The sequence below is a fragment of the Amphiura filiformis genome, chromosome 4 (genome assembly GCF_039555335.1).
Source record: "Amphiura filiformis chromosome 4, Afil_fr2py, whole genome shotgun sequence".
Classification (NCBI taxonomy): Eukaryota; Metazoa; Echinodermata; class Ophiuroidea; order Amphilepidida; family Amphiuridae; genus Amphiura; species Amphiura filiformis.
Window position 1 is genome coordinate 33,114,071 of NC_092631.1, and position 25,160 is coordinate 33,139,230.

General features: G+C 35.3%; 3 protein-coding genes across 4 annotated transcripts in view; 1 reads left to right on the forward strand and 2 right to left on the reverse strand.

Annotated features, from left to right (window-relative positions):
• Positions 1-25,160, forward strand: part of LOC140150130 (uncharacterized) — a 123,843-nt gene that overhangs the window by 52,620 nt on the left and 46,063 nt on the right. The window lies entirely within an intron of this gene.
• On the reverse strand, positions 7,606-24,593 carry LOC140150817 (tripartite motif-containing protein 75-like). Of its 2 annotated transcripts, none has more exons than XM_072172956.1 (3): positions 13,361-13,804; positions 11,337-12,369; positions 7,606-7,835 (listed from the first exon to the last, which is right to left on the reverse strand). In XM_072172956.1, exons 2-3 carry the CDS (start codon positions 12,363-12,365, stop codon positions 7,668-7,670), a joined length of 1,197 nt encoding a protein of 398 aa, XP_072029057.1. In that variant the 5' UTR covers positions 12,366-12,369; positions 13,361-13,804; the 3' UTR covers positions 7,606-7,667. The 2 variants fall into 2 exon arrangements, with proteins under 2 accessions (XP_072029057.1, XP_072029056.1); XM_072172955.1 differs by lacking the exon at positions 13,361-13,804 and adding an exon at positions 24,378-24,593 and having other exon boundaries at positions 7,616-7,835.
• Positions 20,269-22,636, reverse strand: LOC140149776 (E3 ubiquitin-protein ligase TRIM13-like). The gene is made up of 2 exons (XM_072171823.1): positions 21,579-22,636; positions 20,269-20,680 (listed from the first exon to the last, which is right to left on the reverse strand). Exons 1-2 carry the CDS (start codon positions 22,602-22,604, stop codon positions 20,489-20,491), a joined length of 1,218 nt encoding a protein of 405 aa, XP_072027924.1. The 5' UTR covers positions 22,605-22,636; the 3' UTR covers positions 20,269-20,488.

Consider the following 25,160-nt stretch of genomic DNA (forward strand, 5'->3'; position numbering starts at 1 on the left):
CCTTAATGACCTTTGACCCCAAATCTGTGTACACAACATAGACACTGGATAATTACAATGCATGTGTGCAAGTGGCGTCACTGTCCTACGTAATTTGTAGGAGAAGATGCATTTTGAGTTGAAATCACGTTTTTGACCCCTGTGACCCCTGCGTGACCTTTGACCCCACAAGTTTCATGTGACATGTAGGGGCACGGTCAATGATCATTGTGACCAAGTTAGGTCAAAATCGATGTAAGCATGTGAGTGCTAGAGCAAATGTAATGGTTGACAGAAGAAAGAAGAAGAAAGAAGAAAGAAAGAAAGAACCTGTAAGAAAAAAGACACAGACTGTGTAAAGAAAGAAGCTTTAAAAAAATTTATGAAGGGACATGACATATTTAGATAAATAAAACCTTTTCAATGAATCTACCTGTTCAGAAATTCATCCTGTTTTAGTGAACGCTCCCATCTAGCAGGGACCTGCACGAAGCGTGGGTGTCCCGCTAGTAGTAGGGATGCCCACTCTCAATACAGTTTCCACTAGAACGATTTTTCATTTACTGTGTGCGTGCACTCACACACGTATTGTCTATGGAGAAACTGATCGATACAAGAAATCCCAGGCATGTTAAATGGCGTACATACTTGTTTTGATCCAAATGTAGGCCTATATCAGGGTGTTTCAAGAAATTCCTGATTCCACCAGAAAACATTCACCAAACTTTTTCCTGTTTGGTCAGTAAATAGAGAGGACCTTCCTGCATGAAGAGATCAACTTTTTTTAATGAACAATTTAATGAGATGAGAACTACAACAGGTTGAAGTGACACCACTCCGTGCATCAGGTGTTCAAACGCAATTATCTCCGAATTTGGAGTGAATCAGACAAGCAAACTTACATACTCATAAAATTTAACTATTTATGAAGACAAAATGTGTAGGATGTTAAGAAATTTAAGAATGTTTAAGCCTACCGCTGCCCATCTCAAATCATGCACTTCCCGTGCACTTCTCACTACCATGTCATTTCATAGGGAGTATAAAACCGGGGACCATCATGGCTTCCATGCACACAGTGTATTGTTCAATGTAGTAAAGATAACCTTTGAGTTGGAGCAAATTTCTCAAAATTGGTAGTGATTAATGTTACCAAACTTATGCCATGATGAAATATAATAATTTTTGAAGATAAAATGTGCTGACCGTAAAAGATTGAACAATGTTTAAGACTACCGCCATTCATTTGAAATAATGCACTTATTGTTCATCTCCTCTATGGAGATATTTTCCATGGCGGCCATCTATGATCATGCTTGCGTTTCACCAAACAAACCATGGGTTTTGAGGTCTTATATTTTTTGTTGTATGTCAACAAAATCGATTAAATTTTCAGGATGATCTTATTTTCATGTTGTTATAAGCAAATATAATGTTCCAGATAACGCTAGTTAATAAATACATTAAGAAAAAGTACCTTAAAATTACACTTTCTGTTAGTAATCCTTTTTGGACTTTAACTTTTTAACATGTTCTAGCAGCCCTATATAAAACCGTAACACTCAAAAGGCCATATCTCTGGAATGAAACGTCCGATTAAGATTATTTAAACGCCAAAATGTTTCTTTCATCAATTCCCAGCCAATAAGTTAGGTCTGAATCAATTTAAAAGTACTTCAATTTTTAGTGGACATGCCTACTAGTAGACATTAAAAGTCATAGTCATTATCATCAAAATCATTGCTATCATAGTCATTGTTAGTTGATCATCATTATGCATTATAGTCATAGTCATCAAACTTATTGTTAGTCATCATTATCACAGACATCATTTAGAAGTTATTGTTATTCAACCAGGCACAGTGTAATTTACGTGAATGGCTGTATTTCGTGAATGGATGGGCAAATTGACTTCAGATTTTCAGGATAGGTGAGTCATGGTCAGAAACTCTGGCTACATTTTTGGGTGATGTTAAAGGTCATATACTGCAGTCAAAGGTCATTTGAGGTCAACAAGTTTGTAAATTAAAATTTGGAGTCATATGAACAGTTTAAATCCTATTGCAACCAATATTATGTTTTGATGAATCCACAAGTGTGTGAAAATATTGGATCCAACACATAATATTGATCAAATTGGATGCTTTACGCCCAATATTTATTGGTCTCGCTATGAGTTTTAAAATGCGTCGAGTCCAATATTTTTAAAACTCATAGCTCGACCAATAAATATGTGCTCAATCGATCCAATTTTATATCATACTTGGGTCATAGCTGCACTATGGGAAACATAATCTTTTGGTGGTGTTCAAGGTCATATCCTGAGGTCAAAGGTCATTTGAGGTCAATTTGGAAAATACCATTATTTAAGACTTTTGGTTGTCATATGTACAATTCTCGTATGTACAGTTTTATGATGGTATTAAATGTTTTCACTGTGGGAGACTATATGTGACCATCCACCACAACTGAGCCCGGATGTCTCCAGTGCCACTATTGATCAGATATGCTCCATTGAACTTAACAATAAACAATAGGAAACAAAGGATTTATTGACTGTTTTATTGATTTTTCACTACTTAAATGTCAAGTACTATAGACATGATATACATCATTTTAAAGCTAATTTCAAGCAGAATATTTTGGTTGAATATCTCAAAAATGATGATTGGCGACTTCAGGGCTCAGTTGTGCTGGATGGTCACATATTAGCATGGTTAGTAGCTGTCACTTAGCTCTGATCACCTACCATCGGAATTGAGTGTTGCAGACAAAAGTTGAATCCCCAGTTTATCTCTCGGTATGAGCAACATTGTTATTTAATTGTTGGGAGTCATTTTTAGCTATGAAGGGCTAGCATTTATACACTATGCCTGTTACTTGACTCAACTTTGAGTCTGTCTGCCCGTCCTTACTGACAGGACAATGCATTTTTTCCACAGACTCAATCATGTGGCCCTTAGAAACAAACAAACTAGATACCTAAATATGGCACATGGGTTCATACAGGTAAAATAAGCATCTTTTCTCAAATCGGGAACACTGGGTCTTTGAGGGAAGAATGGTTGACAAATTTTCAAAAAATGGGGTATTAAGGGGTAGACTAGGTATTGTTGGTTGAAGCAGCAAAAAAAAATTGATTTTCATTATCTAAATCAACATATTATTGAAAAATAACACTTTGATGTTTTGCAAATGTTCATTCTACCAATCATATATTTTGAAAACTTGCTTGATTTATTGTTAGTTACGTAAGTTTTACAAAAGATCATGTTTTTTGAGGTGGGACCCAATTGTGTCACATCTTGCAATTTGTCAAAAATCAACTCCTTTTTTGTATTTCTAATTATATTTCTGAAAATTTTCACCAAAATTATACAAAATTATACATTTTTAAAATGCATGTATTGTCAGGATTGCGAATCTGTAAAGTTTGAATGAGTATCCAGGGTATGCCAAAAAATATACAGGGTGATTCCAATGAAAAATACCTATTTCTTTACCGCTCCATTATTTCTATTAAATTGGACAATGAATTAGTCCTTTCATAAAATATATAGTTTGCATTATATTTGTTGCCCATTGTGTTATACAGGATGTGAAAAAAGTTATATTTTAAATTGTTAAAATTTAATGTAAAATTTTCCTTGGCTAAAACTGGCATTAATTGTGGCATTTTTAAACAAACACACTTTAAAGCCTTAATGTACGATCTTTTTTGAATTTTTAGATTTTTCTTTTTTTCTTCCAAAATGATAATATGCAATCATTATGAAAGTTCCCAATACATTTGGACGCTAAAAACATTGGGAATTTGCAAAGAAACAACATCATAAACCTCACAATATCTACTCGTGACTTTTTGGATTAGGACGGCGAAAAGTGCGGCCTCAGAGTTAGTCTTCTCACAGCCAGTTTAGTTACGCTCCTTCCACGTGTGGAGGGAGCGTAACCAAACTGGCTTCGTAGAAGACTACGATTCGCGATCCGGCGATCGTTCCGACACATTATCATAATCTGAAAATTATGATAATATGTCGGACCAACAGAAAATCATCCCGTTTTACTACAAATAGGGCGAATTTGACAGTTTGCTCTTAGATTTAAATTGGAACATGTGTAAGTATTACAAATATGCCCAAAAAAAAAAATCGGTTTTGAAAAAATAAAGGTATATTCTGAAAAAAGATCGTACATTAAGGCTTTAAATTTGGAAAATGTATTCAAATTAGTTTAAAGAATCGCTATAGTATCACAATTAAATTTCTAATTCCCATATAGGGTGTTCCAAAAATCAATGTACACAGTGAATAATTGTAACAACCTGGATTTCTGACACAATGTAATGTACATACATAGTGATTACAGTTATACATATATACAGAAGTGAATTCATTACAATTATCAAGAAGAATATATCAAAGTTAACCATTTTAAAGGGGCACTTCGTGATCCACAGCCTCATCCCCACTTTTCTCAAAAAAAGTTGAGATTTTTATATCACTGGAATACTCTGGCTACATAATGTTTATGTACAAAATATTTCTTGCAGATTAATTCGTTTAGCAAAGATATCATGAAATTTGAATTTCGTTCTGGTGCACCAGAACGAAATTACAACGTATTGTCTATGGAGCAGTGTAATACACATAATCATGCATAACTCACAAACGCAAAATTGGAATCAACTGAAATTTTGGGAATATGCTTTTTTCGTGGATATGTACTGAAAAATGTCATAAAAAGAGGATGCTAGGATCACGAAATACTCCTTTAAAGTCAACAACAACAATGTAAATATACAGGGTGTAACATAAAATAATTACGAACATACGGTGCCAATATTTGCAAAATAAAACAAATCAGGCCTTTTAAATTTTATAGGCCTAAAAGATATTTCAAAGAAAACAATTTTTCAAAGATCTATAAAAACCTACCATAAACGTTCGCCTAATGATGCTATTGGTTCCCTTGACTTAACTGGAATTTTAGACACAAACTAAAAGTGCCCTCCCAAAAAATCCCACCACCAAATAAGTGCACATACCCTTAATTCTTGTTATGATTTTTAGAGGAGGGAGCTCTCTATTTGTACGTGAAATTTACCCCAAGGCAGAGGAGCCCCGGTGCGACATTAGAGGTATATTGCTACTTCCTAAATCCCAAAACAACTTTTGGAAGAATTCAATCCCATGTTAATTTAAAAATTAAATAATTAAAATAGTGAATAATTGATTTTATAATAATGAACTTCGAACATAAAACAAAACAATTTTACATTAAATCACATGCATTTTATTGATTATTAGCTTATCAGTGTTGTTCAGCATCGGCCGATGTTTCCTTCATCCGCTGATGTAATGCACCGATCACCCAGTATCATGAAAGTAATTGTTGAAGCATTCATTTATTGGTAAATTTCTTCGAATTGTGAAAATTAGACTAGTTAAATCAAGCAAAATTTAGCAAAAGAACAAGCTTTGTAGGCTATAGACCTATAATCATACCGTGATTTCCCGCATGTATCATGTGTATAATACTACGTACGACCAAGAGATGAACATATGTACAATTGTAGTTAACGCATGTGTGTCAGATTGGAGAGAGCTACATGTCGTGTGCAAAATTCATACTGACATGATGATTTTGCATGAACGTAAACACAATATTAAATGGGGGTGATCAAATAATTCGACAGCCTAGTACATCAGGGGGGAAAGGTAAATTGAACTTAAAATAATCATGGTCAAATTAAGTATTTTAAATGAATACAGGAGTGTGTTTTTTATGCTCAGTGCATACATAATCATGGTATACTTATACATATGGGTGAAATTTACTCACAGTCCATTCAGCTGTTGTTTACAATTGGGGAATTGGTAATTGGTGAACGGTGATGAGATCAGCCGATCAAAGAGGGAATTGATAGGGACCTGATCGGTCAGACACTAGTATTACAGGCTTAAGATTTTTTTTTTTCATGCACACACAATTTAAAGCCCTTTGGATTGCATGACACACATATTGCTGCATTTATATTTAAAAGCTCGTTAAATCCTTAATTACTAGTTTATTATGATTAACTATTAACTAAGAATTACGCATCGCACACTAGCACATTTAAACATGAACTTACAAATGGAAACATGACATGCATAGGCAGATATACCAGAGTAAAAACTCCGGACATACCTGCCTGTGCGTGACTTGAACCCCAGACCTCTCGCTTGTGGGCGGCGCTCTAACCACTGAGCTACACAGACTGTGATAAACAAGATCAAATTAATGATGCTTAATTGTTATTCTTAATATATCAATATACAGGGGAAAGAAGAATTACGCATCGCACACTAGCATATTTACTTCTAGGCATCAAAGTGCATAAATATTATGGAGGGGTCATTATTTATGTGGGGGGTGTGGAATGGAGGAGGTGAGGGGGAACACGAAAAAAATCTGTAAAGACGGGGAAAACAAGAATTTTTATTATTAACTGAAGGGGGGAACACACTTTTTTTTCACACCAAAGACCCCTTTTTCATGATTTTTAACATACAATTTTAAAAATTCAACATTCTGACACTTGATAAGACTTCAAAGTTCAGACTCGCAAATGAACAATAGGTAATGCCTTTGATGTTGAATGGTCAACATTGAGTCTGTCTTATTGACTTTGGTGGGTTCACAGAGGCCTACATGTATAGGGTCCACAACTTATAAGTTTCCCCCTAAATACTTTTTTAAATAAATCGAAAAATATGTGACGAAATGCAAACATGTAAAAAGGTATGGGTAGCCGTATTTATTTTACACATATGGACCAAATTATAGCGTCATGTCATTGCGTTCAGTCACAATGGTTCAGTATGTAAAAAAAAGACCGTTTTAAATGGTGTTAAAAGTTGCATCTGAGTCCATAGGAGTCAACTCTCAAACAATACAGTAGGCCAGGAATATTCATGTGTTTGTTAAAGAAAACTTAATCTTTGGTATTTTGCTTTTTCAAAAGCACAGCAGGTGTTTAATTCTTTTCTTTTTAATGATAAATGGCTGAATTTTACATTTCGTTAAACAATTTTAGATTTCTTTCAAAAGCATTAGCGGGAACTTATAAGTTTTGGACCCTATACTTACTAATTGACCTGGCTTTGCGGCTTTAATAGGCATTGGCGTACTCAAATACCGTATTGTTTGTATTAAACGCCCCCTCTCTAATAAACGCTCCCACGCCCTTTTTTCAATGAAAAATGGACAAAAATGCAAAAAATTCCATGCAATATTGTGCGAGATGATGCATCAGCATGATCAGTCATGTCAGTGACGATCGCTAAATTGCATGGACAAACCTATTATGACTCAAACTCAAACCATCCAGTTCATTGCCTAATTATGGTAGAATTTCACCGAGTAAATCATATTCTTGCTTAATATGCACTTACAGATGTAATTTACGAGGCGCCATCTTGGAGTTTTAGTATAGGCATAAATTCCTCCTTTCTACAGAAGCACCATCGGGAATTTAAACCCAATTTTGAAGTTTTTCTCACTGACAATTCACTTCTAATAAACGCCCCTTTTGGAAAATGCAATGCCCCCGGCGTTTATTACAAACAATATGGTATGTGATATTTAGCTTTTTCTTTTCTCTTTTCTTCCTTATCTCTTCTCTTTTCCTCTTCTCTTTTGTCTCATTTCCCCCATTTCTTTTCCCTTCGTTTCTCTTTTTTTTTGGTGTGTCTCCACCAGTAGTCATCAAAGAAATCATAGGTATTGTCATCATCAGTTGACTCAGAGTCCCACTTGGTCTTTAATGGTATCCGTTGTGACTGGACAGGTGATGATGCAGCACCTACAATCTGAAATTGAAAAATAAAAGCTTGCAGTAAACTATAAAAAATTCTTGTAACAGCTTGAAAAAAATTGGGTTAGTCCAGCCGTTGGCTTTATTCCTTTCTTTACAATGATTTTGTTTCCAAAATTTCTAGTATAATAGTTTTTTAGTGACAGAGTTTGTGCTGAACAGCAGCTACAATTTATATAGTGATTTTCCAGTGATTTTCACCAAAGTTTCAAAGCACTTTCATTCTTTCAAAGAGAAAGGAGAAAATTGAGCAAAAAATAAGATGTTGAAAAGATGAGTTTCAAGATTAGGTTTAAATACATCAATTTTCACAGAGTTCTGAATTTCACTAGAAAGAGAGTTCCATATAGCATGGGCCCAATTGTCCAAAAAAAAAACATTTTTGTTCATAGTGTTAAATTTGATTTACTTGGTTGCGTGATTTTACAATTTTTTGTGTTTCACTTAATTAGTGACATATAAGTTTAGAGCTAGCTATATATTATTATTAAAGATGCAGTTTAAGGCAGCTGTGTACTCTCAGACATGCATGTAGTAAAAGTGCAATAACTTTGTAATTATTCACAAGAAGACATATAAAAGTATACATTTTATAAAGGCAAGACATCAATGAATCTTAATATGAATACAGATTTGGTGTAAAAATAACAGTTATGAAGAAAATTACAAAAAAGTGAGTTTTTGGCAATATTTGTTAGGTACATCATAACAAAAAAACACTCTTTCCAAAATATTTTATTTGGTTTTTAGCTCAATCTTGAGGCTCCATTCCAAAAACGTTTTTTTAATTTTTTTGATATTGGCCTTATATTTTGAGATATTGACCATATAAGGCATCAAATTGAACTTTTTAAAATTCACAAACGCCTATTTGCACAAAATGATGCCTAAAATCGGAAATAGGCCAAAATATAAAAAAATGAGAAAACCGTTTCTTGAGTCGATCATGCTTTTTACGATGATCATATTTGCTTACCTGTAGATGCTGTATTTATTGAGTTATCGTGTACCTAAATCGTCATTTTATCGAGAAAATGAACATTGAAATAATGGCCGTTGAAGTTTAAAGTGGTCACATTTTGCACTTTCATCGAATCTCGCAGGAGAATGCGGCAGTTTTTATTTTTTTACCTTACATTACATAATCATCGGGTAAATCCACGGCCCCTTGAGAAGTTTGAGCAAAATCCATTCATAACTTGATATAACTAGATGAAGTGAAATTAAACTATTACTCAAAGCGGAAAATGAGCTCACCTGAGAGCTTTCAAACGTAACACTGTTTCTTGTTCACTCGGTATAGATGGACTGGTGAATGATGCTTGTTAGAGGTCAGAGTCCGTCGAAGCGTGACGTGAGTCACGTGATATGCTCTGACGCAGTAAAGAGTTGTAAGCTCCGGATATAATTAGGTTTTTGTGAAATCAGTGCTTCCGTGGTGTTTCCATAAGATGCGCCGCGCATGCAGATAAGCGTCGCGTATGCGTAGCGTATTCGTGCGTTAACAAATTGCGCGATACACAACGCGATGCGTTGTTGCGCGCAAGGTACCCTGCTGGTACAACAAAGATTTTCTTTCCTTTTCAATTTCAAAACGAGTGGAAGTGTGAAATAAAATCCTTAAAATATTGCAGTTGGAGTTTACAAATCTGGATTTTCATTCCTTGTATTTATAAAAAACATAACAAAGTACAAACATATCAAAAAAACTCAATTTTGCGAAAGAAACAATGTCTAGAGTACACAGCCGCGTTAATAATATAGTTTGAACCTGAAACTTCAATTTCAAATGGAATTGGGTCACTGAGAGATAACCGTGGAAGAACATCAACTCAGTTATTAGTAACATATCCTTCAAACACGTTTTTCTCAGGATCTTTGTTTTTCCTTCACGTACACCACTATGTGTTGCCACCAACGATGTAAGAAGTTTGCATAATGTTTGGATGGTCCATTTCATTTAAAGTGCAGCCATGTAATTTCTGTCTAGGGACATATATAGCATAGTGTAGGTATAATGAGCCTCAATTGAAAATATTGCCTTTAGAAAGAAGTTCAAAATGTGTGGGGGTGTGTGGGTGGGGGTCCAGACAAACATGGACCCATCTATGACATTTCGCTCATAAAATGCAGACCCACAGCAACCGTGGATGTCCATGGTTGTAAGAGAGCAACAGAGGGCCAAAAAAAAGCAAAATGTTTAGATTTTTCACAATAACTTCAAATGCATGTGTGTCATTATTCGGTAATGTGCCTATTTGAAGATTTTGAAAATAGACATTTCAAAATGATTTTTCTATTAATTTTTTTACAGATTAAGAAAGAGATATGTCTCCAGTGTAGTTTGGCTCAATCTTTATTAGCAACTTTTTTTTTTTTGTGGCTTTTTCTGCAGCTAATGTCATCTCCGTCACCAACACTGTCGTCATCTCCGTCACAATTGTACCAAAGTTCAACTGATACCAAAAATGTGTCGCACATTGAACATTTGTTTTTTACCTGACTCATTACATTTCCATTTGACCAGTTTTTAAGGTCAAAGCAGGGCATTTTCTGTAGAGTGACGGAGATGATGTCAATGAATGGAAATGCTGCTGTATCATCTCCATCATGTGACGGAAATGATTCTCTCATAGTAAAATCATCTCCGAACATATCCGTCACAAAATTGTGACGGATATGACATGATGGTATATTACGAAATGAACAAACTTACGACCCTATAACATACACATGGTCAATAAAGGAGATGAATAGAAATAAACTTACAACTGTTGTAATTTTGAAAAAAGGTGGTAGATATTGATGAGAAAGTAAAATTCAAAATTTGAGCTTCATACTCCATTTCGCTTTCCCGTGGCATCAATTTGAAATTTAGGGGGTCAGCGTAAAAATGTGTCGCAACGCCGAAAAGACAACATTTCTGAGAGATATTGGTTTTGGGACTCGATGGCTTCAACACATCAGTAAGGTTTGCATTCTCCATAGAGTTGTACATAAGTCATTATCAGGGACAGGCGAATTGCGCGGAACTTTCTTTCCGCGCAATTCTGCGCAATTTAGGGATACATGATTTGCACTGAAAAAAAAAGTTCCGCGCAATTCCGCGCAATTTGCTATTTTTTTTCGCGCAAATCGCCTGTCCCTGGTCATTATACATGTATTTCGCATCCCTGGAGTTGACATGGAATGGGTCACATGTAAAGTGGTGAAATTATTTTTACTCCTTGCTATGAAAGATGTGTTACAATAAATTTTTCTACAATATACGGATTATATGATAAATAGTTTGTAATTCCTGGTGTTTTTTACGATGCTGAAGTTAATATCCATTATATTAGTTATTTTATATGCATATTTATATAACACTAAAAAGTGTTACTGAGGTGTGTCCACAGCTCACATTGAAAATCAATGCAATTATGCGCATGCGGGGAAGTCATCAGAATACCGCAATGAGAAGTTAGGATTACCCATAAAGCAATATGATACCCACCTCAACATCGTCAGAATTATCATCATTATCAACATCATCAGACTGCTTGGGGGGCTGCTCCAAAGCCTTTTCATGTTTTTCTGACTCCCTGTTATACTTCCAACCTTGATCCACTGCCAGTTGTCTTAACTGATCAGAAAGGGTAAAGACAATATCAGCTACTCCTTCCGATTGGCATTGTGTTGGAATTCTAATGTGAGGCGTTTGAATTAGTTTTGTAATTAAATCAGATGCGCATTTCTGATTCAGTACAAGCTGCAAATCATCACCTTCGAACAATCCTTTCAGCTTGTTGCTATCGCCTTGATATTGGTTGATGTTTGCTGAAATTTCTAATGTCTGTTTTTGGTGCTGGTCTTCTATCTCCTGCATGAATTGTGACACCTGTTGTCTGGTAGAATCTAATATCTTGATCAACTTTCCTGTACTAGTTTTAATTTCATTGAACTTTGTCTGTTGTGTCGGATGTTGTGACAAGATCTTGATGTTGTCAGCACATCTTTTTTGAATGTTACAATAGTTCTGTTTATGCAAGTTCTTGAACTTCAGCGCTTCTTCTTTAATTGATGACAGTATGTGCCTGTTTGATGGCAAGTGATCATTCAGAAGACAAACTTGGCAGATGGCTTGTTTACAGTTTGTGCAGTAAAACATCAGCATTTCACCGGTGTGTTTTGAGCATCCATTGGCCATCTTGTTTTTGATTGCTTCAAGGTGACTTCGAATATCAAAGTTAGTCTTAAATTGATTTTCAGCTGCATTCTTTTTTGTTGTCAAGTCTGGGCAATGAAACTCAACATTGCAACGGCATTTTGGGCATGGAAACTTTGCTGTACCTCTATGTATGGTTGCAGTACTGTCTATGGTTTCTTGAAGGCATTCTTGGCAAAATGTATGCAAACAAGGAATGGTTTTAGGAATCTTGTAGTGATCCAGGCATATGCTGCAGGTAAGCTGTTGAGAAATGTCTTGCAGGAGTGACTTTTCTGTAGCCTGTTGTAGCACAAACCCTGTTTTTGGTTTAGCCATGTTTCTGAAATCATAAATAAGAATCAAATCACAATTCATTACGGATACCGCAAGGGTTTTTCATGCGCTTGATTTCAGAGGGTGTAAGTTAATAACAGAAACAGCCATGCAGAGAATGAACAAGTGTATCGGGTGTATAATAGAATGTCAATCCATGCACAAGACATGAAACTAGAATTGGCTTAGCTCGTGAGTTTTCAAAGCGGCTATATAATTATAATTTGATGCAATAAGGTGATTACGATCACGTCCGCATAATGGCTCTTAGAATAAACACGCATGTCGGATCTGAAATTTTGACACACTGATGACAAAAAACTTGTTTTTTGTAATACTAGCTTCAATTTCGAGTGAAAATAAAATGGGATTGTGAGTGGCAGAAAGTTAAAATAATGTAGGTACTTAGATGTCTAAATTAACGTGCCGTCATTAAGATATCAATAATTTAACAGAACAGTTTTTTCTCATGCAAGATTCTCCAAAATGTTCCCCCCAAAAAAGCTTCTAAAATCTAATCAGTACTATATTTGGTTCTGATAAATGGTTACATTATTTCTTTGATCAGTTTGTAGCACAATACAAACAAGGAGAAAGTTTTATACAGGGCACACATTTGAAAAAAACCACCATGAATACGTTTTTGGTCTTGTTCACATGGTGTGTAAAAAGGATATACACTGCGATTTTTAATTGATGAGAAAACTTGGTTTTAGAGAATAACTTTATACGTCATATCCTTATGACTAGAAGTTGTGATGCATTGCTTTTTGACATCTGTGTAAAAGTTCAATGACCTTGTCCCACCAAAATATGCGTGAGCACTGTTGAAATGCATCCATAGCCTATAATAATCAGGGCTGTATCTCTGCCAAATACAGCAAATTTTAACAATTTAACTATTATTAAAAGTATAAACTATTTAAACAGTCATATATAATATAATCATAGGCTAATAATTATAATAAAGAAGCATATATATATGTATGTGTACATACTTTCTGCTTGTGTTTGGTCTGGAACTACCAAGCTTATTTGGCACTATTTCCACTTCCGAAACTACATTACAATATCTCTTTCTGGCGTGAGCAGCAATGAACAGCAACAGTTGGCTGTGTGCAGCATTAGCTGATACCTAGTCAAATCATGCAATAACTGAATGAGAATTTACATATGGTTCTGTTGCATGTCACAGGGTCATGTCACTTTGAAGGTAAACATGCATACAGGGTGAGTCAAAATGATCTGTACCCAACTCTACAAAAATATACTGAGTAATATATTCAAATCATTAAAATTTGCAGGATAGATATATAGACTAGCTTGTTTTCTATATTGTGTGATAGTTTTATGAATGTGCGGCCTTTGTAGAAAACTGTCTTTTCATGTGATGCCTGTAAATCCAAGTACAAAAATCATTGATCATGCAGCAATTTCAGTTTTCATTTGAATAAGAATAGCTTAAAAAACATTACAAGTAATTAAAGGATTATATTTGTGTATTTACTTATTCTTGTACCTATTTTGTAATTCAATCAAAAGTGTCATAAGATGCACCAAATATTGTGCAACAATTACTGTGTGTTGACATGAAAATGGGTACTATCTTAAACTTGCCATATCTCCTGCCAGGATCTCCTGATTAAATTCAAAACTTATGTGAAGTTCAATACAGCACCTTTATAATAGCATACTATAATTTGGTTCACCTCAAGTTTGGTAGTGACGTATGTGCGTATTTCGTTGGCCTAAGCAATGAATCGCGCGCATCAAGTAATCACGCAAAGTGTACACTCACGCGCACAAGAGCGATTTGTCGGCACGCTTGCGGCGCAATCGCGAAAAAGCATTGACGTCACTACCGAACTTGAAGTGAACCAAATTATACTGTTTTCTTCAGGCTGTTCCAAGATGTCACAAAAAACTAAAATTGTGTGCAGATCATGAATTTTTACTCGCTCTGTATTTGCAAGAGGTATCACAATATGGTGGTACTAATCAATATACAAATATTGAATATGATTACAATGGTAAGAATATTTTAATGAGCTGAAATATGGACTGTTCCATTCAATTAGGCTTTGGCAAGTTAAATGGAACAGTCCATATTTTACTGAATAATATTCTTAACATTGAACAAGTAAAAGTAATCAATTGTCATATATCAATTCCTTTTTTTCTACTTAATTTGAAGCAACTAATTGGTGAGTTTAGTGGACGCTATACACTCTTGTTTGCTATGGTAGCTGCATGTGACTCACCCCCAAACTGCAATAGTCTTTTTGCAGCTAATGCTAAAAATAGCAAAAATAATCATAAGAAATTGGCTAATCAAATCTTTGAATGAGTTATAAAAAGAAAACAATTAAATTTTTTACACTTTCGCTGGGATCGCTGAATATTCCTTATCTTTTTTATATAATTGGGACACGCAGGAACCTTGGAACCAATAGAAATGTACAACAGTGATAGCAGCACCATGAAAGTTACACAAAAAAAATGGAATGGCTCAACTATTGTTTAAGAATTTCCAATCACCATTGTGTATAACTTGGTTTTTATTTTAACAGATTTGTGTTATGCTTTCACAAAATTCTCAGCACGAAACATTTTATACATTATAACTGAACACATTCTACTGTATGCAAGCACTGCTTGTTTTTACCATTGATCTGATCCACTCAGATCAAAGTTGGAAATTGTTGAGAATTGAGTTATTAACATTTCTTACTAGCTCAAGATCTACACTTTCTTACCAATGTTGAAATACCCATCCCTGGCATACCTAGTTGCAAAGTTTAGAACTTTTTATATGGTCATTTTCTTATGTGTTTGTTGTATTCTTGCTCCTTATGTTTGCCTTTAGTCTGTCAACTCAGAAGTACAAAGTAAATCGGTGGCATCGGTGGCCGATGCTTTGAGTCACACGCACTGCGTGTTAAAAAATGCGACACATAAAGAGCGTGATGCACTCGGCAAGTACAAATCGTGCAGCAGTTGGCGCACCAAAGAAGCATTTACACAAACATTGCACTGAAATAATTATTCTCATACCTCTAGTTTCCGAGGTCTATTTACTTTGTACTTCTGAGTAGATGGACTAGATATATCTCAATTTCATTATTGCCAACTTTGGTGTGATTGCATCAGATCAATTGAGATCATGTCACAATTCAAAAAACACTTACAAATTCTTAATTTATCTAAAACTAATGTTTTTCTTTTTACTATAAAATGAATTTTTTTTCAAATGAAAGGAAAATATGGAATTCCTGTTGACTGCTTTAATCATGAGGCAAGACATCAACATTCTGGGTTGACTCCTTGCTTTTTTGGTTTTTTGGATGGTTTGGACCGACCAATGAGTCTGATCAAAAACTGCATGGACCCCTTAAATTTTACAGTGCACATAAGAGGATTTCAAGCACATGCCAAAAATGATTTCACCAAAGTTTGTGGTTGTACCAACTTCAGTATATTGTCCTTACAACAACATGAAGAGGCATAACAAGTAACCACATGAGACTGGGAAGCTTAAATCTAAATCAGTATTTTACCAGTTTCAAAATTCAGAACTTAGGACCCCTTAAAATTCTCATTGGACTCCTAAAATTTGGGTTTTGCAGGGCTTAAAGGGTCTGGAAAAAATCAATTGGACCCTTTTAATTTTTGAGTTTGCGCTATCCCTGCGAGGAGTCTGCATAGATCACAACCTTATTGACCTATAAAAATTTGTAGACTTCTGGAAGTCAAAATAGGGTGTATCCTCTTAATCTTGATAATGTATACGGGTGTTTATATAAATATGGAGGCCAGTAGTAAAACATGGGCCTTGTTTTGCATTTCTCAAGATTGTAGAAAAAATGTAAAAGCCTGCTAATTTTTTTTCATTGCATTTAACTAATATGTATTTATACAATAAATCAAGACTTTTTTTTTTTATACTTCTGTTGACATAGTAGAATTTTACTGGGCGAAAAGTAATGGAGTCATCATGTTTTTGTGAAAACAGTGTGACATGAAAAGAGACATTTTTAAATTCCACATTTCCCCCATATAATAATTAAAACCTTACCTTGTTTGCTATGAAAACATGAACAGAGGTCCATTTTTTATGATTGTCAACAAGATTTTATCAAATGTTGCGAAGTTTGTGTTTTTGTTTTTGCCGATTTTCACACCACTCCGTAACATTTCGTGTCAGCAATGTTACGGGTGTGTAATGAGTTTTTCAATCGGTCACCAGTTTAAAACGTAAGCTTTCTGTATTGTGAAAGTTGAGTTTTGAAACAAATATGACAGTACCTTAACTTAAAAAACATATGGAATGTGCCTGTAATCCAAATCAAATAAATATTCAATGATAAATTGAGATTTTAATAACTTTGGTGTCACTCACTTTCGTTCGGAGTGAGATTTTATTGCGATGTAGAAACGTAAACATTGTTTCTTTATGAATGAAAGTCACATGATACACAGGCCCGGATGATGACCTCTTACGACCGTGTGCAAAAATACCCACGTGGAGACACCATTTTTTTTCACCGCGCTTATTGCCTTCGTGTCGAAAGTGTTACGGGTGTGTTTGTGTTACGGGGGTGTACAACATTTAACGTGTGTTTATTGTTTTGTGACGTTTCTAGTGATAAATTTGAATTTAATTAGTTCCAAGACTTTAAACAAAACGTTGCAGTGCATTGGAAGTAAGAATTACTCGAGAAAAATCGCAGAAAGACGTCACATTCCAACACACGGACTTGGTGTCAGTGTTACGGTGTGGCCATTCTGAATTTTTCTCAGGCTATCCCTTGACAAAAATCTTGGAAATTTCCCTCCATAATTGTTTTTATAATGATCGAATAACTCATGAGATTCGACTCGCAGAATATTTCTGTGAAACACCATTTTAGTACGAAAGATCATCGCCGAATACGGACTAGTTGGTAACAGAAAACTTCATCCGTAACTGAAATTGGCATAACACAAATCTCATAGTTACGGCGTGTTCAATATGAGATATTTTACAGTGGTTTTTGTAGATAAATATTTGTATTTGTGTATCAGTGCTTTCTCGTTCTATTTTTATTAATATTGAATGAAATGGGTAATGTATTTTTGTCTTACTGTTAGCCAAATGCCCAAGTTTCAACAAATACCGAGTTTATTTATCACGCCGTAACCTTGACCCCATATTGTTTTTGGACTCGACCATTTGATAGCAGAGGGGTGTGTTTGTTGTCAAAACATGGCGATAGGGTGGGTAAATTGTTTTGCGTGCATAGAAACTGCACTTTTTTTACAAATCATTGATAATTATTGATATTATTTATTAATTATATTTATTACTTATCATGTTTATGTTCAAATAAGAATATTTGCTTTTCTTTTTTAATCCAATTTGAACTTCTAACATTTTGTCCCCCCCCCCCCTTTAGCTTCATGACAATTCAACTTTCCAAATCCATTAGTTTTCTTTGCATACCTGTTCAGTGTTCACCATGGTGGAAGTTGCACTTTTTGTAGTAAACAACTGCACAATATTGTGCTACATGGATAGCTATTTAATTAATTAGACAAATATGATATATAATGCGACGAAAAAAACCACCCTGTTTTACATTTGCTTAAAAAGTTACCTTTTTCAGAGTCTTCATTGAGCAGCGACGTAGCTTGCGACACCATCACGGCGTCTTCATTCAGCGTAGTGATGTTTTGTTTACAATCCTCCGGTCACATGACCACCCGATGGGTGGTCAAGTGTCAACAGATCATTGTAGATGGCGGGCAGGTCGTATCCGGCGTCCCTGTTGAGCGTGGGTCTTTGTGTCTTAATCTCTATGGCTTCCCTGATCTTTCTGTTCCAAAAATGGTCTTCTCTACCGATGACTTCCACATCTTCAATACTAATATCATGTTTATGATCAGCTTTGTGATCACCGACTGCTGTTAGGGGCAGTGGTTCTAGTATGTTCTTTGAAGCGGGTGCCGAGAGATCTGCTTGTCTCACCAACATAAGTGTTCTCACAGTCGGGCAACTGATTTTGTAGATTACACCACATTTGTTGGGTTTTGGGGTTTTGTCCTTCGGATGTACTAGGAAAGATCTGATGGTATTGACCGGATACGACCTGCCCGCCATCTACAATGATCTGCTGACACTTGACCACCCATCGGGTGGTCATGTGACCGGAGGATTGTAAACAAAACATCACTACGCTGAATGAAGACGCCGTGATGGTGTCGCAAGCTACGCCGCTGCTCAATGAAGACTCTGAAAAGGTAACTTTTAAGCAAATGTCAAACATGACAGAGTCCAATATCAGTATACACGCTGCCACCCTGTTTTACTTTTATGGGTCGGTTGGGCAAAATTTGGGGTTTTTTTTCCTGGAAGCCAAAATTACAATATCTGCAGAAGGTTTAAACTATAAGTAGTTTTAGGTGGATTTTATCTTTCCATGTTAATGATTATTTTGAAATAAGTGTTGAAATATTTCATACAAGTTATTATAGATAACCCAAATGTGGTGTTTTATTAGTATAATAAAGCAAACTGGTTTTTTTTTAACTGTTTCTACATCAACATTACAATGTTTAACAAGATGTCACTTGCAGAAAACAGCAAAATTAAGTTTATTAACCACCTGAATGATTCAGTTCTACTTTGAATAATATCTTGAGTAACATGATTCTGTAACATTTTAACTTCTCTAAATGTCTTTCAACTTTGGCGCATCAAGCCAACCCTTGAGGCTTGGTGTCAGTGTTACATGCGAAATGATAAGTAACCATACAATAGTTAAAATTATGTATAATGTTGCTCAGTCAGAAAATAGTCTTGTGAAAATAATTCCGCCCTGATGTGGTTACACATTTCCTTGCATTCTGTGGTACTACATTGTACTTTAATGTCAGCGGTACTACTTTAGTGTCAGAGTTACAGGTGTGATTAAAGATAACACAAGATGTAATAGCTTGGCTTGTTGAGAGGAACCATAGTCAAACTGAGCAAATTAACTACATTTATCAATGAGGAAAATAAATCTTTGAAGTATTCAACTATTCTGAAATTTAATCAAAGTTAAATAGTGCAACGTACATCGATCTGTAGAATAAATATTTGGAAACTAGAATAAATATTTGGAAACTTATATCATCCCCAGGTAGAAGTTAATTCTGGCCACTTTGTTTGTATTTTACATTATTGAGCATGTTAACTAATATATAATATTGTTTAGTTACACATTTCTCACATAATATTACTTAGTTTTGGACTTGCTATTATAATAGGTAGTGTAGATAGATAGCTTATGTAGTTCATGATGTCACTCTGTAACAGTGACACCAGTGTCAGCGTTACAGGTGTTAATGTTTTTTAACATTGAGCATTGGATATATTTATGACATTGTAGTAGTATTTTTGAATCTTGCCAATCACTAATGGATGCATCCTTGATTATTAAACTTCTTTTCAAAGCAAGGATAATACTTTGGTATACATTACAGTAATTTTGAAACATAATTGCCCGAATCGGTCGTAATTTGACAAAATATTGGGACATTAAGTTCTCATTTTTCACAAGTATTGCCAGAGGATTAAGGATCTTTTTTTTTTTTTTTCCAAAGTAAAGATGTCGATAACATTTGTTAAAAACCAGCAAATCATTATCATACCTCAACTATACATTTGTTACAGCTCCAAGACAAATAAACAATTTGGTGTCATTGTTACAGGTGTTAATTTGTGTCTTATGTCTCACTTTATTGTGTTGCCGTCCAAATAGGGATTATGTTTCATTAAAGCGGATTATGTTTTTGTGAAATATGGGTTTCAGGGTGTAAAATAATGAAAACAAAATTCTCATTAACCCATTTTGAAAATTTGGTCCCAATGTCACACTCTGGCCTCCATATTTATATAAACACCCATACACCAAATTCTGTAGTTTTACACAAAGAATAAACCCAAAATAGTTCAAATTTAACTTGTTTAAGGCCTCCACGCATGTATTTCAATGGAAACAAAAACTCTTCAGTGCCCCCATATTGCGAATCATGCATTTTTTTAACAACTTTATTTTAGATTTTGTTTTTAAGTATAAAATTGTTTTGAAAAGGTCACAGTCTCATCTTTTATTTGCCCTTTTCCCCCTTTTCTCTCCTTTCCCCCTTCCTCTTCTTTTTTCCTTTTTTTCTTTTCCTTTCCTTTTTATTTGGTCGTAGACATCATAGATATTGTCATCTGTCAAGTCAGAGTCCTGGCAGTTTGATGATTGCATCCGTTGTGACTGGACAGGCAATGATACAGCATCTACAATCTGAAATTGAAAAATAAAAGTTTGCAGTAATAAAAAAGATCTTTGTTTGCTGTAACAGGCCAGAAAAAATAGAATCTAAAGAGATTATCGCAGATTTTTTGAGCCTACATACCAAGTAAATGGGGGAGATTCTCGTAAAATGCGGATCCCAAGGTGAAATGCAAGTCTACCCCTGGCTGTTAATAAGTAACAGTGGACCTCCATGGGACTACACACAATAATGACTCAGTGTATCCTACACGAAAGAACAATTTATGTGCATGCAACTACCGTATCTGTACATTGCATAATTAAGCATTTTATAGTTGGTTGATTCTTTAACTTGTTAGTATATGAAAGAAACAGTTAAAATTGTATTTTGTTTTTTTAACATGATACTAATTATTATACAGATGGAATCAAACAAATTGAAAAGTGATGGTTTTGCGGAATGAGGCTTTTAAAACTAATTGCAAGTTATTTCTTGAGTATTGTGAAACATGTCAACATTTTGCTTAGAATTTATATTCTTTGGGGCTGCGCCCTTTAGGACATATTCCTCAGTTCTAAAATTGCGTAATGTGGATCCTTTGTGGCAAAAATACAGTTTATATGGGGGCATCAGGTCAGATTTTTCGTAGCACATTGGAGCCAACACCTCAGCTACTTGGTTTATCACAATATGATAGTAATGGAAAAAAATGACCAGATATTCCTTATTTTTCATTTGTTCACTTTTTTTTTACAGAATGACCAAATATGCACCACCTCTTCCACAAGTCAATATCTTATACAAGACATACCACCACACATTTAATTGCGCATTGAGTGTGTGACTGACTTCATTTGCACAAACAAGATCCTAATATCCTATTATTATATTATTACAACAGAATATTGATATTGATATGATACCCACCTCATCATCGTCAGAATCATCCTTATTATCAACATCATCATGCAGTTGGGGCTGCTCCATCATTAGTGTTTCTTTTGACTCCTTGTTGTTATACTTCCAACCTTGATTCAGTGCTAGTTGTCTTAACTGATCAGAGAGGGTTAAAACAATGTCAGCTACTCCTGCCGATTGGCATTGTGTTGGAACTCTAATGGGAGGCGTTTGAATTAGTTTTGTAATTAAATCAGATGCACATTTCTGATTCAGAACAAGCTGCAAATCTTCACCCTCCAGTAATCCTTTCAGCTTATCACTGTCATCTTGATATTTACTAACGTTTGCTGCCATTTCTGTTGATTGATTTTTGTGGTCGTCTTCAATCTCCTGCATGAATTGTGACACCTGTTGTCTGGTAGAATCCAATATTTTGATCAACTTTCCCGCACTAGTTTTAATTTCATTGAACTTTAGCAGTTGTGTCGGATTTTGTGACAAGATCTTGTTGTTGCCAGCACATCTTTTTTGAATATTACTATAGCTCGGTTTGTGCATATTCTTTAACCTCTGTGCTGCTTCTTTAATTGATGACAGTATGTGCCTCTTTGATGGCAAGTGATCATTCAGAAGACAAACTTGGCAGATGGCCTGTTTACAGTTTGTGCAGTAAAACATGAGCATTTCACCAGTGTGTTTTGAGCATCCATTGACCATCTTGCTCTTGATTGCTTCAAGGTGGCTTTGAATATCAAAGTTAGTCATAAATTGATTTTCAGCTGCAGTTTTCTTTGCTGCAAAACTTGGACAATAAAACTGAACATTGCTACGACATTTTGGGCATGGAAACTTTGCTGTACCTCTATATATGGTTGCAGTGCTGTCTATGGTTTCTTGAAGGCATTCTTGACAAAATGTATGCAAACAAGGAAGGGTTTTAGGAATCTTGTAGTGATCCAAGCATATGCTGCAGGTAAGCTGTTGAGATATGTCTTGCAGGAGTGACTTTTCTGTACCCTGTTGTAGCACAAAACCTGATTTTGATTTAGCCATGTTCTGCAATCATAAATAAGACAAAAACATGGGCATTTAGAACTGCTTTCATTTTGTACCTATGAGTTAACATCAAAAATTATGAGCAAAGATTGATTGAAAAAAAAATAAAGAAATAGTTTTAATCTTCATTATATTATCTAGTTAAATTATATAGTTTCAAAATATGGATAATGCAACATGTGTTACATACCTTGCAGATACATCACTATGTGAAAACAGATAAATGTGTTTTTTTCCCGCAAATTTGTTGCATACCTTGCTGATGTATGTGAAAACATACAATTATTAACTTAGGTCTTCACCACAAATTTGTCACATACCTCACAGATATGTCACTATATAAAAACATGGCAAAGTCCTTGCTGCAACTTGTCACATACATTGCAGATATGTAATGCACACTTTATATTTAATGCTATATCCGGGGGGCACTTGACTTTGGAAGTGACGGGATGTGTGGACACCATTTTGAAACTAGGGGTCTTTCGGTGAGAGCTTTGACACCAAAGGGGGGGGGGGGCATTTAGTGAGAAGGCCCTCTTAAAAGGGGTCTTTCTGTGAGACTGGGAAAATGTGGCCAAAAAAGGGGAGTCTTTATGTGAGACATCAAAATTTGGAATTTTTAAAGAAAAAACATTCGATGAGAGATGATTAGAAATGTGTCCAAAATTCTTTAAAATGGGATCTTTTGGTGACAGGATAACAAGAAAGAGGGTCATTGGGTGATACTGATATGGAGTTCAGTGAAATTAGAAAGGGAGTCATTGGGTTTGAGGGAGTTCACTGAAACAAAAAAGGAGATCATCGGATGAGAGGGAGTTGAAAAATGGGGGTCAATGGTGCCGAACATCCCCTGTCACCCATTTTCAGTGACTGCCCCCACCCGGGGCTATTTCATTAAATATTAGTGCTAGAATGAAGTATTTTATTAATTTGATAAAGATTTAGGTAAAATTGTATTTTTAGCTTAAAATGTGTACATGAAATACCCTTAATAAGGATTTCAAGATATTAATTATAGCATATATTCAATTTTTTTTTAATCAACCATAAATTATATCAGCACATGGGCATCGGTCCAGGGAATCTGAACACGGTGCAAATACTCATACATATGAGGTCTGCACTAATAAGGAAGAAGAAGAAGAAAATGACAATAGGCTGAATATACAGCCTAGAAAGATCTAGATACCGTGGCAGCAGTTAGTTGTTGTGATCATATTGTTGTGTTTTGACATCATTGTTATTTTCTATTTGATTATTATTCAATTGAAATTTCTACTAGATTGGTTCTCAAGTACCCGGATGTTTCACTATATAGTATGGGATCGCCTATAAATCTTCTCTGGGGCCTACGTACCCCTTTAAACACAAAATATGAAAATAAACATGTATACAGATACAGAAATGGATTTCATATAATCAAATGCCATGTCCCAATCCCAGATCCCAATTAGGCAAAGGAATTAAATCAAATTGATATGATGAAAATATTTGCATCCATGTACCCCTATATACATGTCCCCCACCCATACACACAAGATGTCAAGATAGTACTAGTACTAAACAACACATAGTACCAATTTACTTTTGACATGCTAGTTGTCACTCCAGCTAAATACTTTTCTGATGCCCACATGTTGTTCTTTTCTGTTGTTCACTACTGCTTGTTTCACCCTTTCAATTGTATACAAACTATACAAACTAATTTATAAACCAAAAGTGAAACTCAGTCATGAGCTGATAATGTACTTACCCCGGGGTACTTACAGTATATTGAGTATCCACAAACTCTGTATCTGTACATCGGCCACATGAATAGTATTCAGTATCATGGATCAGATGAAATTATGTTATAACTGCATGAGGAGGAGGACCTTCCTGGCTCAGTAGCATGTCACAAGGGTCATGCCCTTGAAGTTTAATGATCATCAGGGTTGCCAAAAGATTTCAGCCCGGTACGCGGGTCAAAGAATCGAAAAGTCGCCCAATTTTTCTCTTTACCATTGGTTTCTATGGGGCATGAAACTATTGGAAGTCGCGGGAGCCAATGTTGAAAAGTCGTCCAAATTTTTCTTAACCATTGTTTCTATGGGACAGGAAATTGTCAAAAGTTGTGGGGAAAATCTTCAAAAGTCGCCTAATTGGGCTACCAAATCGTGGGTTTGGCAACCCTGATGATCATGTTCCAACTCCAGGGACACCTCATGAATTATTTTCCTGGGTGGATTAAGCAAATTTTGACCAGAGGGGTATGAAAAGCTATGAAAAGTAGCACTCAGCAGGCTATATTGATTTTTAAAAGTAAACTGCTAAATACCCATTTCAATGCATCCAAAGGTCCAGGGAAATAATGAGGTGCCACCCGGGGGTGCCACTGGAGTTGGAATAGAAGGTAATAGGCAAACATGAATACAGGGTGAGTCAAAATGATTTGTACCTAAGATATCTTTTAAACAAGAACTATCTTTAAAAAAGACAATGACATTGATGAAGATCATGTTTCATAATGGGATATTTACCAGGTCAAATAGGGTACATTAGCTTACATTG